Genomic DNA, 25,011 nt, shown 5'->3' with positions numbered 1-25,011 from the left:
TAAAATAAATAAACATTATCCCCTTATCTGGTTCCTACCCATCTCTCAACCTTTCTGACGGATCCTACGAATCCTAAAACTTAGGCTCAATATAATTGTTTCAGTTACAATCCCTAGTGATCTTAAACCTGAGCTCTAATACCACCAAATCTGTCACGCCCCGAGCCCGAGGCGCGGCAGACGCCGCACGCCCGCACGGCGGGCCGCGCAGGCGTGCAAGGCATCGGATTACATCAAAGCAGATACAGATGTTCAAGACTTTATTTAAGGATTAATAGCAGATGCTTAAAATTGACAAAATACTTAAAATCATTCAAAAGCAGTCTTACAAAACTCCAAAATAACATATGCCAACATAATTCAAATGTCCAAACTAAACTAACTAAAATGCCAATAACTGAAGAATCATTGGAAACTCTAACGCACTCCCCAATCCCGTGCGATCAAGCCTCTGGATCTGAAAAATGGAGAAAACAGAATAATGAGCTACACTAGCCCAGTAAGCAACAAAATACCCCAGAGTGGGGTCAGAGCATATCAGATCAAAATGCAGGATAATGTTTGAAACAAATCGCAAATAATATCATTTTTTGTTTTTATAAAACTCTGATATCATAATCTCAACATGATAGGCTACGGCCACGTAACCCAGTGGCATGGGTTGCACAGAGTGCCAGAAACCACTATTATTAGTCACCGGTGGAAACGGTGTCCAGAAACCACTATTCTAATCACCGGTGGCGCGGTGTCGAAACCGGTTCCTCACAGAATACAAGTCGACAGGTCCAACGTATAATCCCCATTGGCGGGGCCAGAGCAGAACAGAACAGATCATAGCCATGCTGAGAATATATATATATAAAAACAGATTTCATAAATTTTTCAGTCATAGTTTACGGATTTCAGAGCAAAATGAAATGCCAGACCCATTTTACTAAATACAAAACATATTTCAGAATTTAATATATTTATTTGAAAATCACACTTGAAGTATTAAGTCACTTACTCTTCTCGCTTGATTCCTACTTCAGGTAGACGGATCAGGTTCACCTGTTAAAGTTTAATTAATTCTTTGTTAATGTCAGAATTAAGCAAAAAAAAAAATTCAAAAATAATATTATTGGACACGGCCCAACAGGGCCCATAGTTAGCCCATAATGGGCATGGCCCGATAGGCCCATATTGGGCACGGCCCAATGGGTTCGGGTTTCGGGTTCCGGGTTTCGGATCCGGGTTCGGGTTCCGGGCTTGGGTCTGAACTGGGCCCAAGTTGGGCCCACAAGGATACTGCCCCACTGGGCCCAACCGGACTGGACTGGGCCGAAGTTGGGCCTGCAGGGGACTGGGCCGAAGTTGGGCCTGCAGGGGACTGGGCCCAAGTTCGGCCTGCAGGGGACTGGGCCCAACGGCCCAGTTTGGCCCGTGATGGTTCTCCTCCTTCCCCAAACCCCCCCCACGAATAGGGGGAGAAGGAGAGACGGAGGAGAGAGGGAGGGCCGGCGGGGTGGCCGGCCTGGGTGGCCGGAGGCTGACGCCCGGTCGACGGCCAGCCGACCGCAGTGGTGGCCGGCGGCCGCTGCGGCGACCGGTGTGAAGGAGCAACCGGGAAGATCTCGGTTTGGGGCCGAAACAGGGAAAGAAAGCATCATGTTATTTGGCATGGGAACGAAGGCAAGGAGGAGGGATGCTCACCGGCGGTCGACGGAGGTGGTGGGTCTCAGCCAAGGGAAGCTCGATCCGGTGTCAAACAGCGGCGGCGGCGGCGGCGGTGCTTTCCGAAGAGGAAGGAGGTCTCGAAACAGGGGAGGCTCGGATGGTGGTGGTGGTTGATCGGGCGGCACGCCGGCCGCTTGGGAGGTAAGAACAGAGGGAGGAGAGGGAGAGGAGAAGGAGAAGAGGAGGGGGTTCGGTGGTGCCCTAGGGAAGAAGTAGATGGGGCTTTATAGCCCCATCGCAACCGTTCTCCGCCGCGAAAATCGCGGCGGTCAAGCGAGATCCACGGCCGTGAATCGGCCGTGGATGGACTAGGAGGGGCGCCGCGGGACTCTCGCGGCGCCCTTGCCTTGTTTGCCCTTCCGGAGGAGCCGGAGAGGATCGCCCACGCGATCCTCTGTTCCGGCTCCTTCCCCAAATGAATCGGGGCTGAAGTCGGCGAGGGCTGCCGACTTCAGCCCCGTGTCTCACAGAAGTGAAGGCCCAAAACTCTAAGAAAGAAAGAGGAGGAGATGAAGAACTCATATCTCAGTTTGGCGAGGCTTTCCAGCGACTCTTTTCGGTAGAAATTGGAGGAAGAATCTCAAGAAGGAAGCTTGAAATCGAGAGAACTCTAGCCCTATTTCTTGATGGATCTCAGAGGGGAATGATGGGGAATATTATATAGGCAAAAATTCAAGCTTTTCAGTTTTCGGATTTGCTTGGAACACTGCTATTCCGATAGCGATTGTGATCAAAATCGGAGAGGAAGGAGACTCCCAACCAGAGTCCTCTCCCAATTCGTCATGTGTGACACCTGTGAAGGGCCGGGTTGGCCTCTTCAGGTCAGCCCACAAGCCCAAATCAAGTGCAGGTTGGTCAATGAACCAGGCCCACACATTCTTTTCCCCTTAAAAAAAATTCGTCCTCGAAATTAATATACCTAAAGTTTTGAAATCTGTGGATACTTGGCTTTCGTCTCTTCTTTGAGCTCCCAAGTAGCCTTCCTTTCCGAATAATTGCTCCATTGAATATTCACATAGGGAATAGTGCACTGCCTCAAATCTTGCTCTCTGCGATCAATAATACGTATGGGAACCTCTTCGCAAGTCAATCTTCTTCAACTTGTAATGGCTCATACTCCATCACATGACTTGGATCTAGAATATACTTCCTTAGTAAAGAAACACGGAGACATTATGTACACTGGATAGCTCAAGGATAGGACTAATATGTAAACAACCTCTCCTACTCTATCGAGAACTCAAAGGACCTGACATAGCAAGGACTTAGCTTACCACGTCTCCCAAATCTCATATCTTTTTAGGGTGAAAGCTTCAAGAAAACAAAGTCACCCACTTGAAATTCTATTTCTCTTCTTTTCTTATCTGTCCAACTCTTTTGTCTATCTTGAGCTACCTTGAGTCTTTTCTTAATCAATAAAATTTTCTCTCTAGCATTTTGGACTAACTCAAGACCCAATAACTTCTCTTCACCAATAACTCAAGACCCAGCAAAATTTAGTTCCCATGGCATCTTGAAAACTTTTAGAATCTGGACACAAAATGTGAATCTCGATCAGATACTATGCTTACTAGCACACCGTGCAGGCGCACGATTTCATCAATATACATTCGTGCTAGTTCATTAATATCCAAAATCACCTCATTTTGTTGGGTTAGTCCAAAAGGCATAAATTAGAATTCGCAGTGACCATACCTAGTTTGGAATGCAATCTTAGGCACATTTTATTTTCAACTGATGATAACCAGACCGCAAATCTATCTTCGAGAAAACTTAAGCACCTTACAGCTAATCAAATAGATCATCAATCCAGGGCAAGGGATTATTCTTCATAGTCACCTTGTTCAGCACCCTATAATCAATACACACCCGCAAACTTCCATCTTTCTTCTTTACAAATAACAAAGGAGCTCCCCATGAAGATATACTCTGGTGAATGAATTTCTTCTCTAAAAGTTTGGTAGTTGGACCTTTAATTCTCACAACTCTGTAGGGGCCATCCTATGAGAAGGCTTGAGATTAGTCTAGCTCTTGGCATTATATCAATTTTAAAATCAGTCTCCCAATCAGGAGGTAACTGGGGTAGCTCATCGAGAAAAACATCTAAATATTCTCTAACAATGGAAATATCATCTAATCTCGCTTTGTTTTGAGTGTCCACCATATAGGCTAGATAGGCTTGGCACCTTTTCTTAGCACCTTCCTTGAACACATAGCAGTAATGATGCGTAGAGAGGGCTCATACTACATAAGCTTCATAATAGGTGCATTGTCTGGATAGAAAAATTCTAGCTTCCTCAGTATTTGGAATGCTACTCTTTTTTCAAAACAGTCAATATGGGCATGATATTCTGACAACCAATTCATCCAAAAATAACATCACAATCATGCATATCTAGCTGCATCAAGTTTGCTACTAATTTTTTTCTCCAATCTGAATCATGCAATTCTTAAAAATAGTATCAACAACTACTATTTTCTCAAGAGGAGTGGCAATATACAAGGGTTCATCTAATTTTTCGGGGATACGATTCAAGGATGCAGAAAACTTGGCGGATACAAAGGAATACGTAGAGAAAGAATTAAACAATATAGAAGCATCTACTGAGTTGATAGAAATTATACCTGCCACTACTTCTTTGCTAGCACTGGCATCTTATTGTGTCAATGCAAAAACCCGAGCACCAGATTTAGTAGGTCCAGAGTCAATCTTCTTTTTTTTCGAGCAATCTTGCACCAAATGTCCTGGCTGACTGTATGCAAAGCAAGCTCCTGACTTCTTAAGACAAGGCCCAACATAAATACATGGCCGTGCTACCGAGGGGTACAACCTACGATAACACGAAGCCAGCATTACATTTAGCTTCCAAATCCATCTCTAACAAAATATAATAAATGAAAGTCTAATTTTATTATTCAATAAATACAACCAATACTAGTTCACAACATCTAAAACCAAACATAAATACCAAATCCATAATTCTCAAAATACAAAAAAATTACTAAGCTACAAATTCATAATCAACTGAAGAATTAAAGTTCTACTATATAGATCGCCAAGCCTGCTAGCACAAACTCCAACCCTAGATCATCTTTCGTCCTTACTAACCCTATACACATACAGAGAGAAAAATAAAAATATAGATTTATGAGTGACATAGCTCAGTAAGCAAATCTTACACTACCTTACCGGATCAGGCATAAATTTTTTCATATCAATGCATCATTTATAGAAAATAAATGTTATTGCAAAACTAAAGCATTTTATAGTACTATATATCAAAATAAATCATAAAACAAATCATGCATAAACAAGTCTTCCCTCTTTCATAAATATAGTTCCAAGTTTATATTGCAAATAAATTTGTAAATCATTCTTCACGTCATTTAACCCTATCATGGATCAAAAATATTGCTCACAGATATTCGTGCTACAGTTACTTTATACCCGTGATAGGACCATAATCACCTGCATGTCACAATCTGCCAGCTAGTACATCCGCTGGCGAGGGCCGTATGCTAACTATTATATCCTTGGCGCAGCCGTATGCTAACTATTATACCCAGTAGCAAGGGTCGTTACCAACTATTATACCTGCTGGTGAGAGTCATTACCTACTATTATATCCACTCGCGAGGGCCGTACATAGCTATGTGAGAGCCTTTGAAATACTTATTTCCTTTTCTTAAAACATACACATAAATAGATAAAAAAATACTAATGGCATGATTGGATTCATATTTCATAACAAAACTATTTCATTAAAATATTCATGGAACTATTTTTCATAATAAAGCATGATTTTTATAGCACATATGATGATCCATTATTTTAAGAAAAATATGATATTTCCACAAGCGAATCTTTTGCAGAAAATTATAATAATTTAAAAAATAATAAGGAGTGCAAGATCTACTTACTTTTTTTGTTTTTGACTGTCAGACTTCGCTAGGCCTATTTGAAATATTAATAGCGAAATTAATTTTTAATTGATGACTTTAATAAAATAATACAAGAAGATTTTATTGGGCGTACGGTTATTTCGGATGAGTTAGGTCTAGACAATTTGCTCAATGAATCGGACTCAATCAGGGCCAAGATCAATCAATAAGGTTCAGGTTTCAAGGACATTCGACAGGGTTGGAGTGATTGATCCAGTAGGCAGCTTGGGCACTAAAAAATTCAAAAAATAATCGATTTGATTACGTGTCAGAGCCTTTTGCAGCGGTCAATTTGGATTCGTAGATCAGGTCGACAAGATCTGATACTGGGTTCCATAGGTCTTCTAGAGAGAGAATGTAGAGAGAGAAGAGAGAAAGAGAGAGAAAATGGAGAAGAGGGAAGAATCCTTCTTCTCGTCTTTCTTCTTCCTCCCCCCTCATTGGTAATAGGTGGCAGCCGTGGTGACCCAACTGCCCATCTGAGGGCGGCCTCAGGTGGCCACAATGTCGGCTAAACCCGGCGGTGGCTAATCATGGCCGAAATAGGGGTTCTTTGTTTCGAATGAAGCTTTGGAAATTCTCGGCGCACATCCAAGAAAACAAAGGCCCAAAACTCTAAGAAAGAAAAAGGAGGAGATGAAGAACTCATACCTCAGTCCAGTGAGGCTTTTTGGCAACTCTTTCCAGCAAAAATCGGAGAAAGAACCTCGAGAAGAAAGCTTGACTCTAGCCTTATTCCTTGATAGATCTCAAAGGGGATGGATGGAGAATTTATATAAGCAAAAATCCGAGTTTTTTGGTGTTCCGATCGCGATTGGAATTGCGGAGGAAGGAGACTCCAAGCCGGAGTCCTTTCCCAATTCATCACGTGCGGTGCATGTGAAGGGCTGGGCTGGCCTCTTCGGGCCAGCCAACAAGCCCAAATCAAGTGCGGGCCGGTCAATGGACCGGGCCCTCATAGTTTTTTAATAGTAGCAATCAGATACTTGTCATCTCCCCTACCTGTTACCTATTAAAGATCAAATAAAACATAGTTATGAAAACCTTGAAGTTGGAAACGATTAACATATTATTTCTTAACAAATATACAGACCACAACAAAGTATTAGAAATGCATGTGTTTTAGCTGTCAATGCAGTGAATAAAATGTTGGTGTTTCGTTACCCAAACCCCACATGCCTCCAACCCCAGCTTCAAATTTGCTTTACAAAATGAGATGCCCTTTCCTGTCAATTCATCATCTAAAATCACAATTATCCATACACCTCTTTATATATTATCTCCACTTCATGTGACTAGAAACATTTAATTATTGATGGAATCTTTCATTGAGTTAGTCATAATGGGAATCTTACATTGAGTTAGTCATAATGGCATGTTCCGTGCAACATTTTGGCAATTGATAAGGTTACTTAAATAAAGTTGCTCATGTTAATGCGCTAGTTGTGGTTGTGAATCCTTTTGCAAACTTGTGCCTTTGTGCCAACATGTGCCAAGTGTTGGCACGATATGGTACAGTACACATACTATGCCAGCCTAGATGGCTCATACGCATTTTCTCATGCTTTAATCCTTCTTGGAAACTTTGTCATTTTTTTCGTTTCATATATCGTATTTGATTCATATCTTAATCTCCAATCTTGTATCTTTATAGGTATCACATACCCACCTAAATCGTCTAGAGTTGATAGTTTAATGGTGTCCAAAACAGGGACTGGTAAGTGATTTTTCCTAAGCATTTGCGTGCATGGATGCATGTCAACAAACATGAATGTATATGTGCCTCTGTAACTCTGCGTGTATATACACATGTGTGAATATATGTATGTTAAGTATGTATCTACATAGGAAGATGGAGACAGATTTGTGCTACAATCTTACTGTTAGGATATGATATCAAAACCTATCACTACAAAATTAATGAAGAGATATATAAAATCAAGCACTCACACTATCAACTGGTATCTACAATTATTTTCAAGCCCACAAATGAAAAATTAATGTTTGGAAGTTTTTACCCAATGCATCAAGTGCACATAAATAGACAGCTTTCACTGAAAGGAAGCAATTTTTTAATTTAATTCACAGCTTGGAAACTCCAAACATATCAAATTTGGATCCACGTGTCATACAGTTTGTGGATCATGGACATTGGTGTGGATTTTTAATTCCTATGGCCCAAAACAAACTCTGCAACCTAGTTCTATCAGTATCACCTATTCTGTGTTCGCTTGAGGCATAAGCAACATGCAAAATACCAGGTTTGTAATTTTAGACACTATATGATGTACAATGTGCTTTCTCAATCAAAAGGGCTTATCATCAAACTCCTGCACGACTACAAAACATCTCACAAAAAGATTTTACAAAAAACAGTCCTGGCTCAAAACTATGAAGAGAGCTCGCTAGATTACCTTGATCACAAATTAATGCAATGGGAAGAATTTCAGAAAAATTATTACATGGATTTTCTTTTATCTTGGACAGTCAAATGCCGCATTTTTCTACATGCTTATGATGTGCACTTCTAAAGAAAAATACAATGGAAACCAAAGAGGTCCCTTGCCCTTATTGACATAGTTAATCTAAAGTGATGTCGTTAATTACACTCGCGCAGGTAGGTGATCAAACTAAACTGAAAAAACTTGTTAGTCTTCAGCTAGTTAAAAGCCCCAATTTCAACATGAGGTGGCATAGCATCGAAATCTATGGCCAAATTTTACTGAAATGCTTTATGCACTTATGGAACAACAAAACACTTGAATCCTATAAGTTTCCAAAGTGGAAAAAGGGTCCCCCTCAAGAGTAAGTATGTGCACAAAATCAAGTACTTCATGGCTTGGTCGAGCACCATGAAGCTCCATTAGGCACATGTCGCTTGCTACTGTAGAATATAAGACCTTTGCTGCTGTGGCAAAAATGACCATCTTATGTGCTATGATTTATGTCATCAATGTTTGTGGTCTTTCCCTTTATCAATTTATTTGAAAGACACAAAGAAGTGTTTCCCTTATCACCATCTCTCTAAAAATTCCATGTACAGCTTCCCTCGAGCATAGTTAGGTGGCATGCCTTGTGCCATCCTGCGAGTTTCGTGATCATCTTACACCTGCATCTTGTTGTAGATGATATCAACTTCACAAAATGCAGTTAGGAATGTTCTCCACTCGATTAACGATCATTATGATCAACCATCATCATTTCGATAAATGTAGAAAGCATGATTAATGTTAGATATGATTCTTCCATTACTGCCCAATTAAAGCAGTAATTTAGAAGTTGCACTATGAGATTGGAAACCTTGGCTATTTTGCCAATCTGAAAAATATATGATGATGCCTTCTCTAACCAAGGATGTTTTTTTCACAGTAGCCGTGCACCAATAGTTTGAGCAGTCATGCATGTCTGTTTGAATTGCAGACAACCAATACCTTAATGGAGCTTCGACAAGATTTCATTCCACTAATACAAATTCCCTCTTCATTAGGCAAACAATCAGATAAAATCAAGCCCATGCCTACATGACCATGCACTACTATCTGTGATTAAATATGACATTATCAAGCTAGGCTAGCCAGAACGGAAAATACATGCCCCAACTTGAATTTAGGTGAGTTCAAGCAGTGCTGGGTCCATCCTGCTATGTTCATAGAAGATATATTTAATTTTGTGGATTTTTGTAAGTAATTAGTAGCTAAAAAAAAGTTGAGTGAGTCATGTGCTCAAGCTTGAGCTAAAACCAGGCTCGGCCAAAGCTCAAGGGCTAAGATGAAAAACTTTGTGCGAAGTTGGGGCATGCTAAGCTCAAATAAAGACACTGAAATTGTTAATTGGTGTAAAATTTCCTCTAGCTTAGATTGATTACCTTTCTCTGTCCCTACACTCAATTGTTGCTGGTAGTTTTTGCGGGTGGTGATACGTTCATAAACATCAATCGTCTGAAACTGCATGCATTATTGATGCAGTTTCTTGCTAAATTCATTATGCACGCCAATGATGCATTTACTGATAAATTTGAATGAAGAACACACTTATTTCTCTCAAAATTCTACCTTTCTATACCTATGATTTAAAGAATATATATCATTCATTGATGCCTTGCGGTATATATTCCTTTTAGCATTTTGCCATTTCAATACTTGCTAGCCAAGTTACAAAGTTTAAGCATGGTCTTCAAACTCTAAATTTGAGATTCAAACTCTAAATCTAACTAAAAGCAGTTAAAATGAGATTCAAACTCTAAATCTAACTAACAGCAGCTTCCCCTGATAACATGGATAATGAAAAAAAAAAAAGACTTTTTTAACTTTGCTAAAGTTTAATGTATTCGATGCTAAAACAGAACTGTTTGGATATCCTACCACAATTTCAACTTCAAATTTCAGGTGAACCATGAAAAAGATGAATGCGTAAGATTGAAGAGAAGCACAAATTTCGGTTGCACAATGGGAAGTACAAATATAAAACATTCAATGCTTACCTTGTAAACTTCTTCATAAAATTGAACCATCTGAGCACATTTTGTGTCTTATTCTTCATCATAAAACGTGGAGTATGTGTTGGTTTTTTTTTTTTTTTTTTTTTTTTTTGCTATCAAAATATATATAGCAAAATACTTTAGTGAACAATGTATGCCGACACACATACCCTGCAAAAAATAACCTAATCCACATGCTCCCATAAAACCTACATGTACAAACCACAAAGAATGACTGTTTATATGTTGGATCACTTGATGACACCATTGGAACAAGTAATAAACTTACAACACATGCTAGCTGCTCAATGATCAATCACATCAGTTACAAATAATGTTTAGTCACCACCCCTGCTCCAATGTCTATCCAAAATCAAATGCTTGCTCATTTAAAGAAAAGGTCAGCGAAGAACGCTAAGCACATAATGTTGACAAGAATTAGCTTCCCTCAAATAACCTACAATAGTGGGGTTCTACAAATGGTCCACATGGCTGTATAAGTCATCAGCAGTCTTCTTTTTTTATATATATAACAAAGAAAAAATAGGTTCATTATGGCAACATATGGAGTTTTTCTTAACATCTGGACAAAGACATAATCAAACTATATCAATCCAAGTTAAGGCATACATGGGCTTTTTTATCCATGTATTTATCTATCAAAAGACACTACAAAGTATTTTCATGAGAACATGCAAGCTGGTGACGAACACTGCAAGGGAGAGAACAAGAACTCAAGTTAACCAACTTTTGATTGATGTCATCATAGTAGTTTTTAGGACCTGTTTGGTTGATTGGGCATAAGATTCGCGAGTTGGGCCAATATAACCAAAAAAATCTTATAATTACATGCTAGGCTAGATTTATATTCATAAATATCCAGGAATGACTTTAGAGTAAGTTGGTCCAAATCTCATAGAAAGAAAAAAACGTTCACTGGAATCTTTTTCCAACCCAACCCATGAATATTATAAGATTTTCAACTCAAGCCCCATTTGGCAGAGCTGTTGATAGTAGTGATTTCAAAAGTAAAGTTTTTATAAAAAACTATTTGTTGTTTAGTAATTATATTTCTAAATTATTGTGGAACTTTAATACGTTTTTGACAAATAAATTTAGAAAGTATTTTTGGTATGACAAAATGACCATAAAAAATATTTCATAGTATTATACAACAGAGCATAATAAAATATAATATGTATTAGTACATAAATATATAATATAATATGATATTATTGTAATGAAATATAATATTATTTTAATATAGCTAATATAATATTGTTTACTTTAGCAAAATAATATAATATAATTCGATATTATATAACCCAATATATCAATGCATTATGATATAATATTATATAATATTATATTTATAGTATAATATAATATTTTGATATAAATTATTATAATTATTATCATTATAATTAATATTTTATTAATATAATATTTTTATGAACTAATTTTTGGAAAAAAAAATATAGAGGTACACAATCGTACTTGCAAAAGTGAGATTTTCAAGATTCTTTTCTTGAAATAAATAGAGGAAAGAAATAATATCTTGATCATGGAGCAAGGGAGAAAGCCAAGGCCGATTAGAGTTTCTTATTTGTTGGGGCTCCTGCAGATTTCTTTTTTCGTGCATTATGATATAAAAGGACACTTTCTCTAATTATATGATTTTATTATAGATATTTTGGTCTAAAAAAAATTTTATACATCTGAAATAGCTTTCCGACGCGTACTAAAAGTACTTTTCTGAAGAAGTTCCAAAATGGAGCATCTCCCAAGTAGACATTTTTAGCTTTTTGGTTAAGCTAAAACAAATTCCCAATTTTTTTACCAAACACCCCTATTCCATCCAAAAGTATTTTTGGAAGGTAAAAAAGTGCCTCTACCAAATAAGGCCCCAATGATCTCGAAAAATTCAGGAGAATTAGGCTGGATTTTCTATAGGAATCGAGTCTGTTAGCATGCCCAACCCATTTTCTTCTAAAGGCTCATTCTAGTTTTAGCATATATCTTATCTATGAGCGTGTTGTTGGAAGGAAAAAAAAAACTTATGAAATTTTTTTATTTCTTATTACAGTATTTGGGCTAGAGAAGGATTGGGTTGATGACTATGTAATCTATAATCTTATGAGAAATCCAGATCAATTCTGTTTGGATTTTCCGAATAGACCCTTAGGGCAAACAAAACCATCCTTCTAGGTTTCTTCGTGCCCAATAGAGAGAGAGAGACAGAGAGCCTTTTAGTTGACGTCAGACTAGCTTAACGTCCCCGGTCGCCGAACTCGACTAGCCCAAACCCAATCGCGGTCCAAAATGTTTCGCTAAACAATTTGGTTGTGTTGAATTCGGTCAAGTCTGGTTGATTTTTTTTTTTTTTTTTTTTGGCGAAAAAGTCTGGTTGATTCAAGTAAAGGTCGCTTGCATAGTTGCATCTCCAGTGCCCGGCGCCAGTATTTGTATCAGCCCTAGACGACGCGGCGGCGAATTCCAATCCCCCCCACCACCGACTTCCCTGCCTTGGTACCGCGCCGCCACCACCGCCGGCGGCCATGAAGCTCGACGTAGACGCCCTGAGGTACCTCTCCAAGGACGATTTTAGGGTTCTTACGGCCGTTGAGATGGGCATGAGAAACGTATTCTTCTTGTCCCTTCTATCCTCTCATCGCTTTCCTCGAAAAGATCGACAGCAAACAAAAATCTTAATTTCTTCTCTCTCTCTTTTTTTTCCCTTGAATTTTCACCGGTTTCAGCATGAGATCGTTCCTGCGGAGCTTGTCGACCGGATTGCCGGCCTCAAGTAAGCTTCTTTCTTGCCTAAGAAATTGATTTTTTAATTGAATTAGGGTTTGAAACGGATTTACGGAAGTTTAAGATGATGTGCTGTATTCTTTTTGACCTAAGAGAAGTCTGTAATTATAGGCATGGAGGCACTTATAAGGTGCTGAAGAATTTGCTGAAGCACAAGCTGGTACATCACGATAGTTCCAAGTGTACGTTGCTGCTTTGCGTATGATTCTGTATGTTTTGATCTCAAGTTTAAATTTTGAACTCGAGATTTAGTTCTTCACCTGCCCTTTTCTTAACTCAGATGACGGGTTCCGGCTAACCTATCTTGGATACGACTTTCTTGCAATCAAAACACTGGTGAACCGTGGCGTGTTTGCTGCTGTAGGACGCCAGATCGGTGTTGGGAAGGAGTCGGGTATTCCTTCTCAAACTAATGCTCTTCTTCTGTATCATCAAAATCTTTGTTTTTGTGTTTTTTTATGTTAATGTTGATTAAGACCCATCTTTTTTGCAAAAGATATATTTGAGGTCGCTACAGAAGATGGGACAGTTCTGGCCATGAAACTGCATAGGTTGGGTAGGATCTCTTTCAGGGCAGTGAAATCTAAGAGAGACTATTTGATGCATCGGACCAATTATAACTGGCTCTACTTGTCACGGCTTGCTGCACTCAAGGAATATGCTTTTATGAAGGTTCTTTTGTTGTGTCAATATGTGCTTCCTTTTGACATTCAGCATGAGAAGTAGCAATCTTACATGACTGGTTATTATATTGTGTGAAGGCTTTAGGAGAGCATGGATTTCCTGTTCCAGATGCTGTGGACTGTAATCGGCATTGTGTGGTCATGTCTCTTGTCCAAGGCTATCCACTGTATGCATAAACTTAGAATCCATGAATGTTCAATGTTGTGCTTTCTTCTTCATTGTTTATGCTATAATTAGGAGCCTTTCTGCAATACTGATTCTTCTGATGCAGTGTACAAGTGAAGCAGTTGCAACACCCAGAGGAAGTTTTTGAAACAATTATTGGTCTTGTTGTTCGTCTAGCAGAGCATGGTCTTATCCATTGTGACTTCAATGAATTTAACATCATGGTTTGTGTGTTTCCACTATTGCTTTATGTCATTTTCTGTTAATATTTCTGGTCTGGCAGCAATTAGATCACTTGTTTAGCCAAGTTTGTTTGTTATCTATATTTTGCAACTTTTTGGTTTTACATGTTATACATTGTCCGAAATCCCTTCCAGCAGCAATTCTAGGTACTCTTGCATGTAATGTGGGCTTAGCAGTTAGGTCTAAGAGTTATACTTCAGTTACAGTTACCAGCTTCTGTAGCTTCAATGATAGTTTATTTTGAGCACAGTAGAAATCTATATTATTTACAATAGGGACTTTTTTTCTTGAAGGGGTTGTTTTCAAGATATCTGCTAGGCAAATTTTAAAGAGTGTTTAATCAGTCCTGGTCGATGAAGAAATTCTCAAATAATGATGTAGGCAGTCGCCTCTCTGGAAGCATGACTATTTTTCATGATCATTAGCATCATATTGAGTATTTTAATTCTCAAGATGTGGGCCCCACATCTTTTCCTTTTATCTTTACATTATCTTCTGTGATTTTGATCTTCAAATGTTGAGTCATTTGGGAGACGGGACTAGATCAAGTGGATATATGTATAAGCAGTTGCAGCTAGGAATCTTAATTATGCAGCTTTTGTTGGTGGCTTTTGTTATAGAGCTTGTTTACTAAATTATCATGAGTTTGAATGTTCTCCCCCTTTTTTAAATATTTTTAATGATTCACTTATGTTTAGTGGGTGGAATCTCTAGTATAGAAGATTTTTTTTTTCCTTGTTTTGGTTGAAGGGCATCTTGCATAGATCATTTTTTGTCCTCTTCACTTTAGATCTAAATCAAATGTTGAACTCGGAATGGGTGGTTACGAAACTATTTCAAAAGTAGATCACATTTAGTTGGCATGGTTATTAAGATATATCTGAATGATTGGCATTCTACATTTTGAAATCTTCTATCCTTTAAATGCTAATATGGAATTGAGATGTCTGTCTTGAATTTTAATGAGATTATGGAAGGAAAAGATATTCTACTACTAATGACCCAGTAGATTGAGCTGACCATTACAAATCTACTCATTTGCCATCGTAGGAAAGATAAGTGAAATGATTCATAGGAAAAGATTGCGGGATTCCTGAAGCAGCATCATGATCTTCTAGACAATTTTAGATATAATTACAGAATAAACATGCATTAACCTGATTCATTTATTGTATCTGCAAGTTTGCATTACAAGTGCTCGTAGATATTGCATATTTATTTCTTGATAATTTTATTTGAAATGGACATGCTACTGCAAATTTACTGTTACTAACTTAAGTTAATGTCAAAAAACACAATGTTTAAGAAAGTTTATTTTATATAATGACCCCTATTTTTAAAATATTCGTGTATAATATGTTCTAACTATTTATTTGTGTAAAACATAGTCTATTACATGCTGTAGTATCGAATTATATTGACTATGCTAGGCCAGTACACATTGACTCATGTCCTTCGAAGATATGCAAGTTTTTCTTTGCACTATTGTGGCAACAACATGGTACAGTAACTATTTAAAAAGCCTGCACATAAGCTTGCATGTCGAAGACATATTACTTGTCACGTAGTGTTGTTTTGATTGCCATTTTGCTCATTGTCTCTTCACTTAGCATTCCATTCGATGTCAAAACATCATTGAAGGTCATGACAACTGTCTTTAGCCTTCTTGGAGTTTCATTGCAATTACACCATGTCTCGTTCACAAACTTCACTTCTATTCTTGCCAAACTAGGATGCATAAGTTAAGGAAAAGGCACTTTCTTAATTATTTCCCCATTGCGCGTTAAGGGGAGAGGAAGTGAGTTGAATCTTACCTCGCTAAAACAAGAAACATCTACCTAATGCCTTCAGACTTTAAAAATCACACTTTGGTTAAAGGAATTCCATAGAAAAATATGCTTCATCCTATGAGCCTAGCATGCAAGAATTGAAGTGAACCATACCAGGGTCAATGTGTATTCATGCGGTGAGGATACCGAGAAATCATAACTGTGCCAATACCACTCTGAACTTCTCCAGATTCTTCATTTCTTTGATTTTGAATGTTGTACATGGTTATGCCTGCCACATCCCAATCTATGGCATCTCCTTCACGTCACCACATTACTACATGATAGAACCTGGTTTCTGGATTCTAGGCATATAAAACAATGAGCATCTGGATCATGCATCAAGGATCATATACCCATGCCCTATTCATGTTTTTTAATGTGTTGTAGTGTGTCGCTTTTAGATCTCCTCTTTGAATAGTATTATTCATTCTGCACGGAATCTCAGAACTTAGCAGCATGTTGTTCTATTAACCATGTGTTTATATTCCAGTTGCGTCTTTATTCCTATATCTATCAGAAACAATGATTTAACATATTTAAATATCATTTTTTTTGTATTCAATGAAAGAACCTCATGCGTTGCTGTAGTTTTATCGTATTGACAAAAGTATTCTTTGGTGCGGTTATGTGGATCCTTTCGTAGCATGCACTAAATTTGAACTTTGAATGTAAGATTGACTAGGATGCTGATGGTTAAATCAGCATACTGGAAGACTTATAAGTGTGAACCTTGCCCTTGGTTTCAATCTCTATACTGATTAGTCTTGATCTCCTTATAGATCGATGATGATGAAAGGGTCACCATGATTGATTTCCCTCAGATGGTATCGGTTTCTCATCGCAATGCACAGATGTACGTTGCATATTTATTTTGCTTTTGTTTGAGATGCTGGTCATTAAATATTATGACTGTTTATAAGTATACTATTGCCCCTTTATATTTGTATTTTGGTTTTGCATTCCTAAAAAGCTTCCTGTTTCAGGTACTTTGATCGTGATGTTGAGTGCATCTACAAGTTCTTTAGCAGGAGGTTTGTAGCTAAAAGCACTCAATTTATGTAAAAATGCATTGACTTCTCAGCGTTCAAAATTATCTGGCCATATTTGATTTAAGTTCTTTCTTTTTGTTTATTTAGCCCCCCACCCCCCCACCCCCCCCCCCCCCCCCCAAAAAAAAAACACACACGCACACACACACACACAAAACCCCTTTCTTCCTCTCTCGTTTTCTTTTACTGATGGGTGTTTGAAGGACTTTCTCTATGTATCATGAATACTCCTAAAATCTGGATAGGTTTTTCCAAGCACCCTAGGGTAGTGATCTTGGCCTGAAATTTGGAAACAAAAATGCCCCCTAGTAAGAAAAATTGGTATATTGATATACCATTAATATATTGTACCCATATTATGTATATTATATTTTACATATATAGTATTCGTGATATATATTATTAATCATATTATTATCATATAATTATTTAATTATCTTTTAATAATTATAATAGAAATATATTATTGCACTTTATATTTATATTATGAAAATATTTAATTATTACTTCTATTTTCCTTATTTTTCTAATCAAAATAAATATTAGTATTAACACAATGATATAAGCATAAACGAAAATATTAATTCTATAATAATAATTAATATATTTTTATTGGATTAGTAATTTTGTTGTCAAAATTATAACCGGTTTGTCTAAACAAGTCTATATATAAATTGTATGGACCTGCTGCTAGTCATTCTTGTGTTTTCTCATAATTTATTTGAGAATTCTGTTTAGCAGTTACAAAATATATGGAATATCTCAAGGGTAATTTTGGTATTATATGGTCACTGATCATGGATTATCATGGCATTCCAAATAAGTTACTCATAAATAACCAAGGATCTTTAATATCTGGAACATAGCATACCTAATGCGGTGATCCTAGATCATTAGGGATCATGTTACCCCAAGATGAGGATCACCGGGGATCTATGCTCACCATATTGATACCATTTGGGTCACCGAACACCACCATACAATGCTTAAATTTTGTGATGTACATGTTTTGTTGAAGCTATTCCTTCTTCCTGATATATTTTCTGATGCACTTTTCTATGCCATGGGCACTGCAGACCTTTGGGTTGGATCCTAATTATTATGAGCATGTGTGATTCTACTTTTTCTCCTTTTCCAGGTTCAATCTTTCAGATCAAGAGGATAGCGAAGAGGGTGATAGATCAGAATCTGATACTGAGGAAAATGGCAGGCCCTCCTTTTCTTCCATAGCAAAATCAGCTAGATTTTTAGACAAGGAACTTGCTGCTAGTGGGTTTACACGAAAGGACCAAGATGAGATAGAGAAGGTATGCTGGATGTATGTTTAGTACCTGAGTGGGCTTGAGTTCGTGTAGCCAATATTTTTAAATGCAATTTTGTGACAATTAATCTTGTTGTGCGCAACACTATTGTTGCTTAATGCTTCCAGGTTAATATGGTTAACAGCTTCAGTTGGTAACTGTCTCATCCTTGTGAAACAAATATTATCTAGGTTTTACATAAAATTGTGAATGCATTTTATTGCATTCCCCATTTCACAATTGAAAAATATTGCATAATTTGTATACCATTCATGTGTCACTTGTGCAGATACTTTACACTCGCACTTGTGTATAGGTTGTTTGTGTTTGTAATGTTCAATGAATTTTCTTCCATCCTATTTTGTGTTGGCTATATAGTGTTCAGCCCTTAGCTGCTGTACTCTTCTGCCTAGGATGTGGAACACATTTTGGAATCTTCCTCCCACTTCGGGTCGGTAACAGCTCACCTTAGGCTGGGCTTGCTTTGTGTTACCATCAGGCCAGGCCTAACCTGTATCAGATTGTCAGTGTCTGGTTGTCTGGAATTGGCTTGTGATCCAAGAAAGCAAAATGGCATGGTTGGGTTGTGGATTCCTTAGAGGCGCCGGCTGGCAATAATGGGGAGGCAGTTCAGGGCTCAATGGGGATCGCATGATGATGGTAGTTTTTTCATGAAAATGCTGTGGCAGGCAGGGCAGCTGGGTAAGGATGGGGTTATAGCTGGTGGGGGATCGCCATGGTCAGTCAATACTGCAGGAACCTGTCAAGATGGTCAAGGGATGAGGAGGAAGAGTCGAGAAGAGAGCTGGAGTGGAAGGAAGAAGGGGCAAAGAGGAACCAGAGGAAGGGAGATGTACCTGAGGAAAATAATAAATAAATATGGATAAATATGGTCACCACATATATAAAAAGTCCATATAATTCTAAATACTATAGTCATAATGTGTTATCTAGTCAAGCTTTAGATTGCACCTAAGGTGGTCCATACTCATTCTGAATTCCCTTTTGGCTCATCAAAGTTTGGCTCAGGTTTGTTAAAGTTCTGGTACTTTCAGACTCAGAAACAACCTGCTGGCATTGGGAAAAAAGTGCCGACTCTTGGCACTTTTTTTGAAGTGTCATGCAGAGGACTCTTTATTTCTAATATTGGATGTTTTAACTGAAGCATAATTGTGTCATTAGTATAAAAAGCTATAATGGTTGCTTAAGTATCTTCACAAATCTTAAGTAATCTTGATGTACATGTGGAATACCTTAAACAACTTATAAACTCATGGGTGTTTTTCTAGTTTGTTTCTTAGATTTTATGTACCTCTCTCCTTCCCTTTTCATTTTGCCTTCTTGGATAAACAGCAAGACAGACTTTGTTTGTGAGAATTAGGACGAGAAGAAGCTCAGCGAAAATCAGGGCGAGTGATGAATCAATCTGTCACCAGTATCCAACACTCCATGACTTTACCAACTCAACCAGTTGACACTCTCAACATCAAAATAATGACCTATATATATATATATATATATATGCATATATTCATGTCTGCCATCTTCTTTGCTGGAATGTAGAGACTGCAGTGTCCAGCACTTGAGCATGCTTAGACACTTGGCAGCGTGCTAAGTATCTAGGTAACACTGTGGTCAGTCATACGTACCAAACCATATCATTCCAAACCTAGTTTTGGTTAGGCTCATACTTGCATGCCTTGGGCAATTGGGCGAACCCATTTTTATCATGCACTGGCTGCCCTATTTCCCCTCCTGCATCATGCTTCCACCTCTCCTCTTCAAATGAACATATCTTATGCTGCCAGATTGTATCAAACTAAAGTTGGTTTAAGCATACTTCTAGATATTTTAATTAATATCATTTAGTTTTAACAATACAATAACCAGATAAGTACGCTTCTAATATTAGTTTATACCAGTGCTTCCTAAATGTTTCCACATCATAAACCTTTTCTGCTTCAATACTCACAGCTGAGGTTGTACCATTTGTTCGTAGTTTGGTCCTTTAGATTTCCATATTCATAATAAGCTTCTTCAAATTTCTTCCACAACTTTGGAATCAGGTCCTGTGAAGAGCCCCCTTTCACAAATCTTCAGCTCAAATCTGAGTCAATCTGTCTGCCAGGCCAGCCTTTTACCTTCCTTTTTCATGATCAAATCAACCAGTTCATCTCCATCACTTCATACCTCTTTTTAAAAATGGCGCCATATTTCTATTTACTTCTAGATATGCCTGTAATAATTCTTGTAAACACTGGAAGGGAAGAACCATTTTACCTTATGCTGAATGTGGCATTTTGATATAGCGTAGATTGTTAATGTGCATTCATTTGATTATATCCTGAATTCTATTTCTAATGACGTTTCTAATGGTCAATGTTCTAAATCCATTCTGCTGCTCAGCTCTGTGGAATTCTCTTTCAGATTATACATATTCAAATAGCCATTTTATGTGTCTTCTAAGTTTCTGCTTGCATTATCTTGCAGTTCATTGAAGGAACTGGGCAAAAGGATACTCTGAGCTCTGATGACGAAGTGCTTGCAGAGGAAGAGGGAACCAGCAATGAAGTCAATGATGCTGTAGCTACAAATTTAAATTCCTTGCATTTGGCAGATCAGGTACCAAGCAAGCTTGGACGACTTAGAAAATAGCTAAAAATTTCATGAAATTTACTGAAGTGCCAAAGAGATGACCAAACCCAAACTAGTAAATGGTATTCAATAACCTGAATTTAGAATATAATCGGGTTTGGTTCCCAAATTGGACCGGGCAAGCTTATTGCACCATATTGTTCCTGCCTGTAGGATTTGATTTTAATTTGATTCAAGTTTGGTACATGTAACATATAATATGACACAATTTGTGAAAAACTTGTGCTACATATTTTTATACTGCATGGCGGGTTTGTAAATTATATTAGCTATTAAGTTAGTTACTGATGACTTATATTAGGAGAATTATTAAAACAACAGCACTATAAGGGCCTCATGTTTGCACATAGAAAGTCCTTACATTCCATTTTGCTGAAAAACTGTAAGAATCAATGACTGAATACAATCAACTTAGGATCTTAATTAGATTGATTCATGGTGAAAAAAGTGCTCAAGCTAAAAATTTGGAATTCTTCAAGGATACAAAAGAAACAACAATATTGGAAGCAAGATCGACAATCTCGATGCTTGGTACTATACCAATACATTCTTATGGTACGTATATAGTTCATATCGAACAGCTCCTGGCCCTTTTTTCACTTTTTATTACAATGCAGCCCAAAACTAGATGGTACAGCTACATTACACTCCGGTTTTGGGCAATACCGGGCAGTATGGGGTGGTTTCATTTGGTTTGGACCGGAATGGACCAATTCGATTCATGTACCAAATCGAATGTTGGTACCATCATGGTATCTTACTGGTAGAGTATGGTATGGTCGGTATGTCAAATCTTAATTGGAAGATTTGTTAAGGATTACCATTTAAAACTCAATAATGGATCCAAACTTAGATCAAACCTTATAGAGAACTGCTCTAGATTGCAAATGTTTGAAAAATTTAGGATCCAAACCCAAATAGGAACCTGATAAATTTTACAGGTCTGGATGTGGATCTTCCATAGATCCAATCTGAATCTGACCCATGTGCAGACTTGCATAAATGTAAAATACATTGATTTAGCATGAATGATATGAACTAAAACTGAACTGGAAATTTAATGTTTGCCAAAGAAGTTGCTAGAAATTTGTTTGGAGATTCAGATTGATTGTTGAGAACATTTCTAGTTGTCACCAGTCACTACTCATACTCATATTTTTTTTCTTCTTATAAATGTTATTTATTTATTTCTATATGAAACATCATTTGCATAACATGGATCGTGCAGCATGAGCTCTCGGAGAGCTGTGGTGACAAGGCTGCTGCGGGGGCACTTCTTCATTCTCCTAGATTAACTGATATAAACAAAGATGAAATTTTCCATGCAAGAGAGGTTTGTGAATTGTGATGTTGATCTGTTATCGAATATGGAAGTGTTCTTGTGGTCCTGTTTTGTCACATGCTTCTGCAATTCATGGCTCATGTTACTTTTACAGCATGAAACCAGTGTGAGTTACAATGATAGCAAAAGAACAGAGGATCCTGTTTTATGTAATGCCAGTATAAGCAACGAAGATAAAACTTTGCAATCAGGAGAGAAGGTGCTTTCTTTGATGCTAATACTCATTTATACATTCATAACTTGATTCTTCTTCTTCTAGTTTTTCTTTTTGGGTTTCCTATCAAGTTTAGATGTCTGGCAACTGTATTCCCAGTTTGGAGCTTTGCTGCTCTGTTGCGAGTAAACACATTGGAAATACACTGGCATGTGACCAGTGGCATGTGCTTGAGGTCAAATTTGCAGGCGTTTTGACTGGAGCATTTCTTTTGTTTCATACCCATTCCTGCTCTATCTTGTGTTATTGCTAAGTATAGTTGGAGTTCTTTATCGCTTAATCCTGGATCTCATTACGTTTATGAAGAATGGCAATTTACAACAATGATGTTATAAATTAATATCATCTACTTATTGGAATAAATAAAAAATGATTAACAGATGATAATATCTTTGCCCATATGCATTTTCAAGCAATTACATTCTTTTCCCATGAAAAACAAGTGGGAGATGGAAGTAAAGCATATTCAAATAAGAATATTTTGGAAAATGGGTTCTTATGCTCAGTGAAATTAGTCCTTTTCAAGGATATTTTAGAATTTCTTTTTGTGTTTACATGAGAAAATGCATATTTTTTCAATTTATAAGTCATCTTTTGCAAGATTTGCCTCTCACACATATTCTGATATTCTGTTCCAGTAGTTGTATTGAATTTTTTTCCAATTACATCCTCTCCTTGATGATTATCGATAAGGTGTTGTTGATTTTCCTTTTTTTTCCCTAAATGGCTCTAATGTTCTAAAACAACTCTTAAATTTTTTTGCAACAATTCTCAGCTCTGTACGTCCTCTCCTGGGCAATTCTTGTTTGTCTCACATATTATATCTTGTACATGCATTATAACAACAAAGTTGTTTTAAACAAATTATCTTCTTAAAACAACCTGCACTTATATTCAATTTTTTCTACACTTCCCAATTCTTTACATAAACTATTTTCTGTTGGTTGCAATGTGCATAATCTATTTTCTGTGGGTTGCAATGAGTATCACCTAGAAACGTGGAGAAGTTGGAAAATCTAGTTTCCTGGGCTCCCTTTATCAACTCATCCAAAGTAAAAAAAGAATATAGCCAATAAATGAGTTAAAATTGCTGTCAATTGTCACATTTAACTAGAAACTAGTAAGAATCATAAGAAAAAATAGATTATTATGAAAGTAAATTCTTTACAATTTTGATTATTCATACATATGTAAGGTACTAGATTGAAAGCAATACTACTCAAGCTTCACATCATAAAAGTTGAAGAGGAAAATTATATAAGAAACCATAATTTTGGATGGTCATAAAAGGGGTTGATATGTTTAATCTCTGTAATGGATTCAAACTAGAATTAGACTCAGTAAGAGAAAAACTCCGAACTAGATCCAAATCCAAATAATATAGGATTGAAACCCAAAGTGGAATATAATTAACTTTAGGATCTTCTGGTTTATGAACTTGGATTCCAAATGTCAAGCCTGAAATCTCTCCATTTATAAGCCTATATATAGAGATATATATCTCTGTGTGTGTGTGTTTCCACCATCAACGGTATAAATTGCCCATGCATCTGGGCGTATGTATGAAGTTTTTACTAGATTTTTTTTTTAATGGAGATCCATGTCAATTATTTGTGGCTGACTTCAAATTCATCTGCGCTTTATCCATGGAGCCTTGCCTAGTTGAGTTTTGTAGTTTTTATTCATGATGTCATTGTTGGATATACTTTTTTGTGTGTAACTTTAATTTAGATATTTGGTGAAAATAAAGTTTGTTGACTCCATGGGATTTCCTGGTCTGTCTAAATTGGAGAGTGTACATTGTTCCAGGAGGATAGTGATGAGCCAGATGAAAGTGATCCTGTACTGATGAAGCGCCTGAACAAGCAGAGGAAGCGGGCTATATCAGCTGCTCACGGTGGGCGGAAGGCTTCGGCTTCAAGAAATTCCTACAAGGACAAGGGTGGCAAGACCTCCCACAATTCAAAAATTCAGAGGCAAGCATTCAAGTGGTAACATATGGATTTTGATGAACCTCAATTGAATCAGAGTAAAAGACCAGCAGATTGGATCAACCAATGGCATCACAATATAGCGGGAATTTGTAGAGTTAGGACTTGCACCGAGGTATCACTTACAGTCCCTACAGCAGGAATCTCCTGTATTTTTACCAGAGTAAAGATGCAAATATTCAATTATACATAAGCATATCTCTTAGGGAAAGAGGGTATGTGTAATGTTCAGGTTTGTTGTCTGTAACGTCTGCCGGACCAAGGGAAAAAAAACCTGAATCATTTTCTGTTTGGGGACCATTTTAAGTAAATTGTTTATTTATTTTACTTGCATCGCGTATAACTTCTGTATTCTTTAATTGTTGCCAGATGGGTTGATTATTTTTTAACTGTGCATGAATAAATTATTTCGTTACTTAGATATGAAGATTGTGGATGTTATTCGTCAACTATGTCCGAGTACGATACCTTCCATGGGAGGCTGGAGATGTCATGACTCCCTTCGACTCTCATGTCAAAAGAAAGATGTCCCAGGGCATGGGGTTCTGTTGATTCTCATGGTGACCAAGCTAACGTTGGAATC

At 37.5% G+C, this 25,011-nt stretch overlaps 1 protein-coding gene across 2 annotated transcripts; it reads left to right on the top strand.

The window, feature by feature from the left end:
- Positions 1-12,351: 12,351 nt before the first annotated feature.
- LOC103723665 (protein serine/threonine kinase) lies at positions 12,352-24,755 on the top strand. Of its 2 annotated transcripts, XM_008814644.5 has the most exons (14): positions 12,352-12,777; positions 12,895-12,941; positions 13,064-13,134; positions 13,233-13,346; positions 13,449-13,624; positions 13,714-13,802; positions 13,908-14,025; positions 16,656-16,729; positions 16,860-16,907; positions 18,064-18,232; positions 20,717-20,848; positions 22,110-22,214; positions 22,318-22,422; positions 24,247-24,755. In XM_008814644.5, the coding sequence occupies exons 1-14, from the start codon at positions 12,694-12,696 to the stop codon at positions 24,430-24,432; spliced, it is 1,518 nt and encodes a 505-aa protein (XP_008812866.1). In that variant the 5' UTR covers positions 12,352-12,693; the 3' UTR covers positions 24,433-24,755. The 2 variants fall into 2 exon arrangements, with proteins under 2 accessions (XP_008812866.1, XP_088563012.1); XM_088706886.1 differs by lacking the exons at positions 22,110-22,214; positions 22,318-22,422 and having other exon boundaries at positions 12,387-12,777.
- The last annotated feature ends 256 nt before the right edge of the window (positions 24,756-25,011 follow it).

Source organism: Phoenix dactylifera, chromosome 11 (genome assembly GCF_051530095.1).
Source record: "Phoenix dactylifera cultivar Ajwa chromosome 11, Ajwa_hap1_PhDact_Kaust_v1.1, whole genome shotgun sequence".
Classification (NCBI taxonomy): Eukaryota; Viridiplantae; Streptophyta; class Magnoliopsida; order Arecales; family Arecaceae; genus Phoenix; species Phoenix dactylifera.
The sequence above is the reverse complement of the archived record's forward strand: the minus strand, read 5'-3'. Positions and strand labels throughout refer to the sequence as shown.

Bases quoted from the DNA above. Each gene is read 5' to 3' on its own strand.
- LOC103723665 (XM_008814644.5), top strand. From the start codon at position 12,694: ATGAAGCTCGACGTAGACGCCCTGAGGTACCTCTCCAAGGACGATTTT. The intron at 13,135-13,232 runs GTACGTTGCTGC...TTCTTAACTCAG, and splicing joins ACATCACGATAGTTCCAAGT to ATGACGGGTTCCGGCTAACC. The intron at 13,625-13,713 runs GTTCTTTTGTTG...TATTGTGTGAAG, and splicing joins AGGAATATGCTTTTATGAAG to GCTTTAGGAGAGCATGGATT.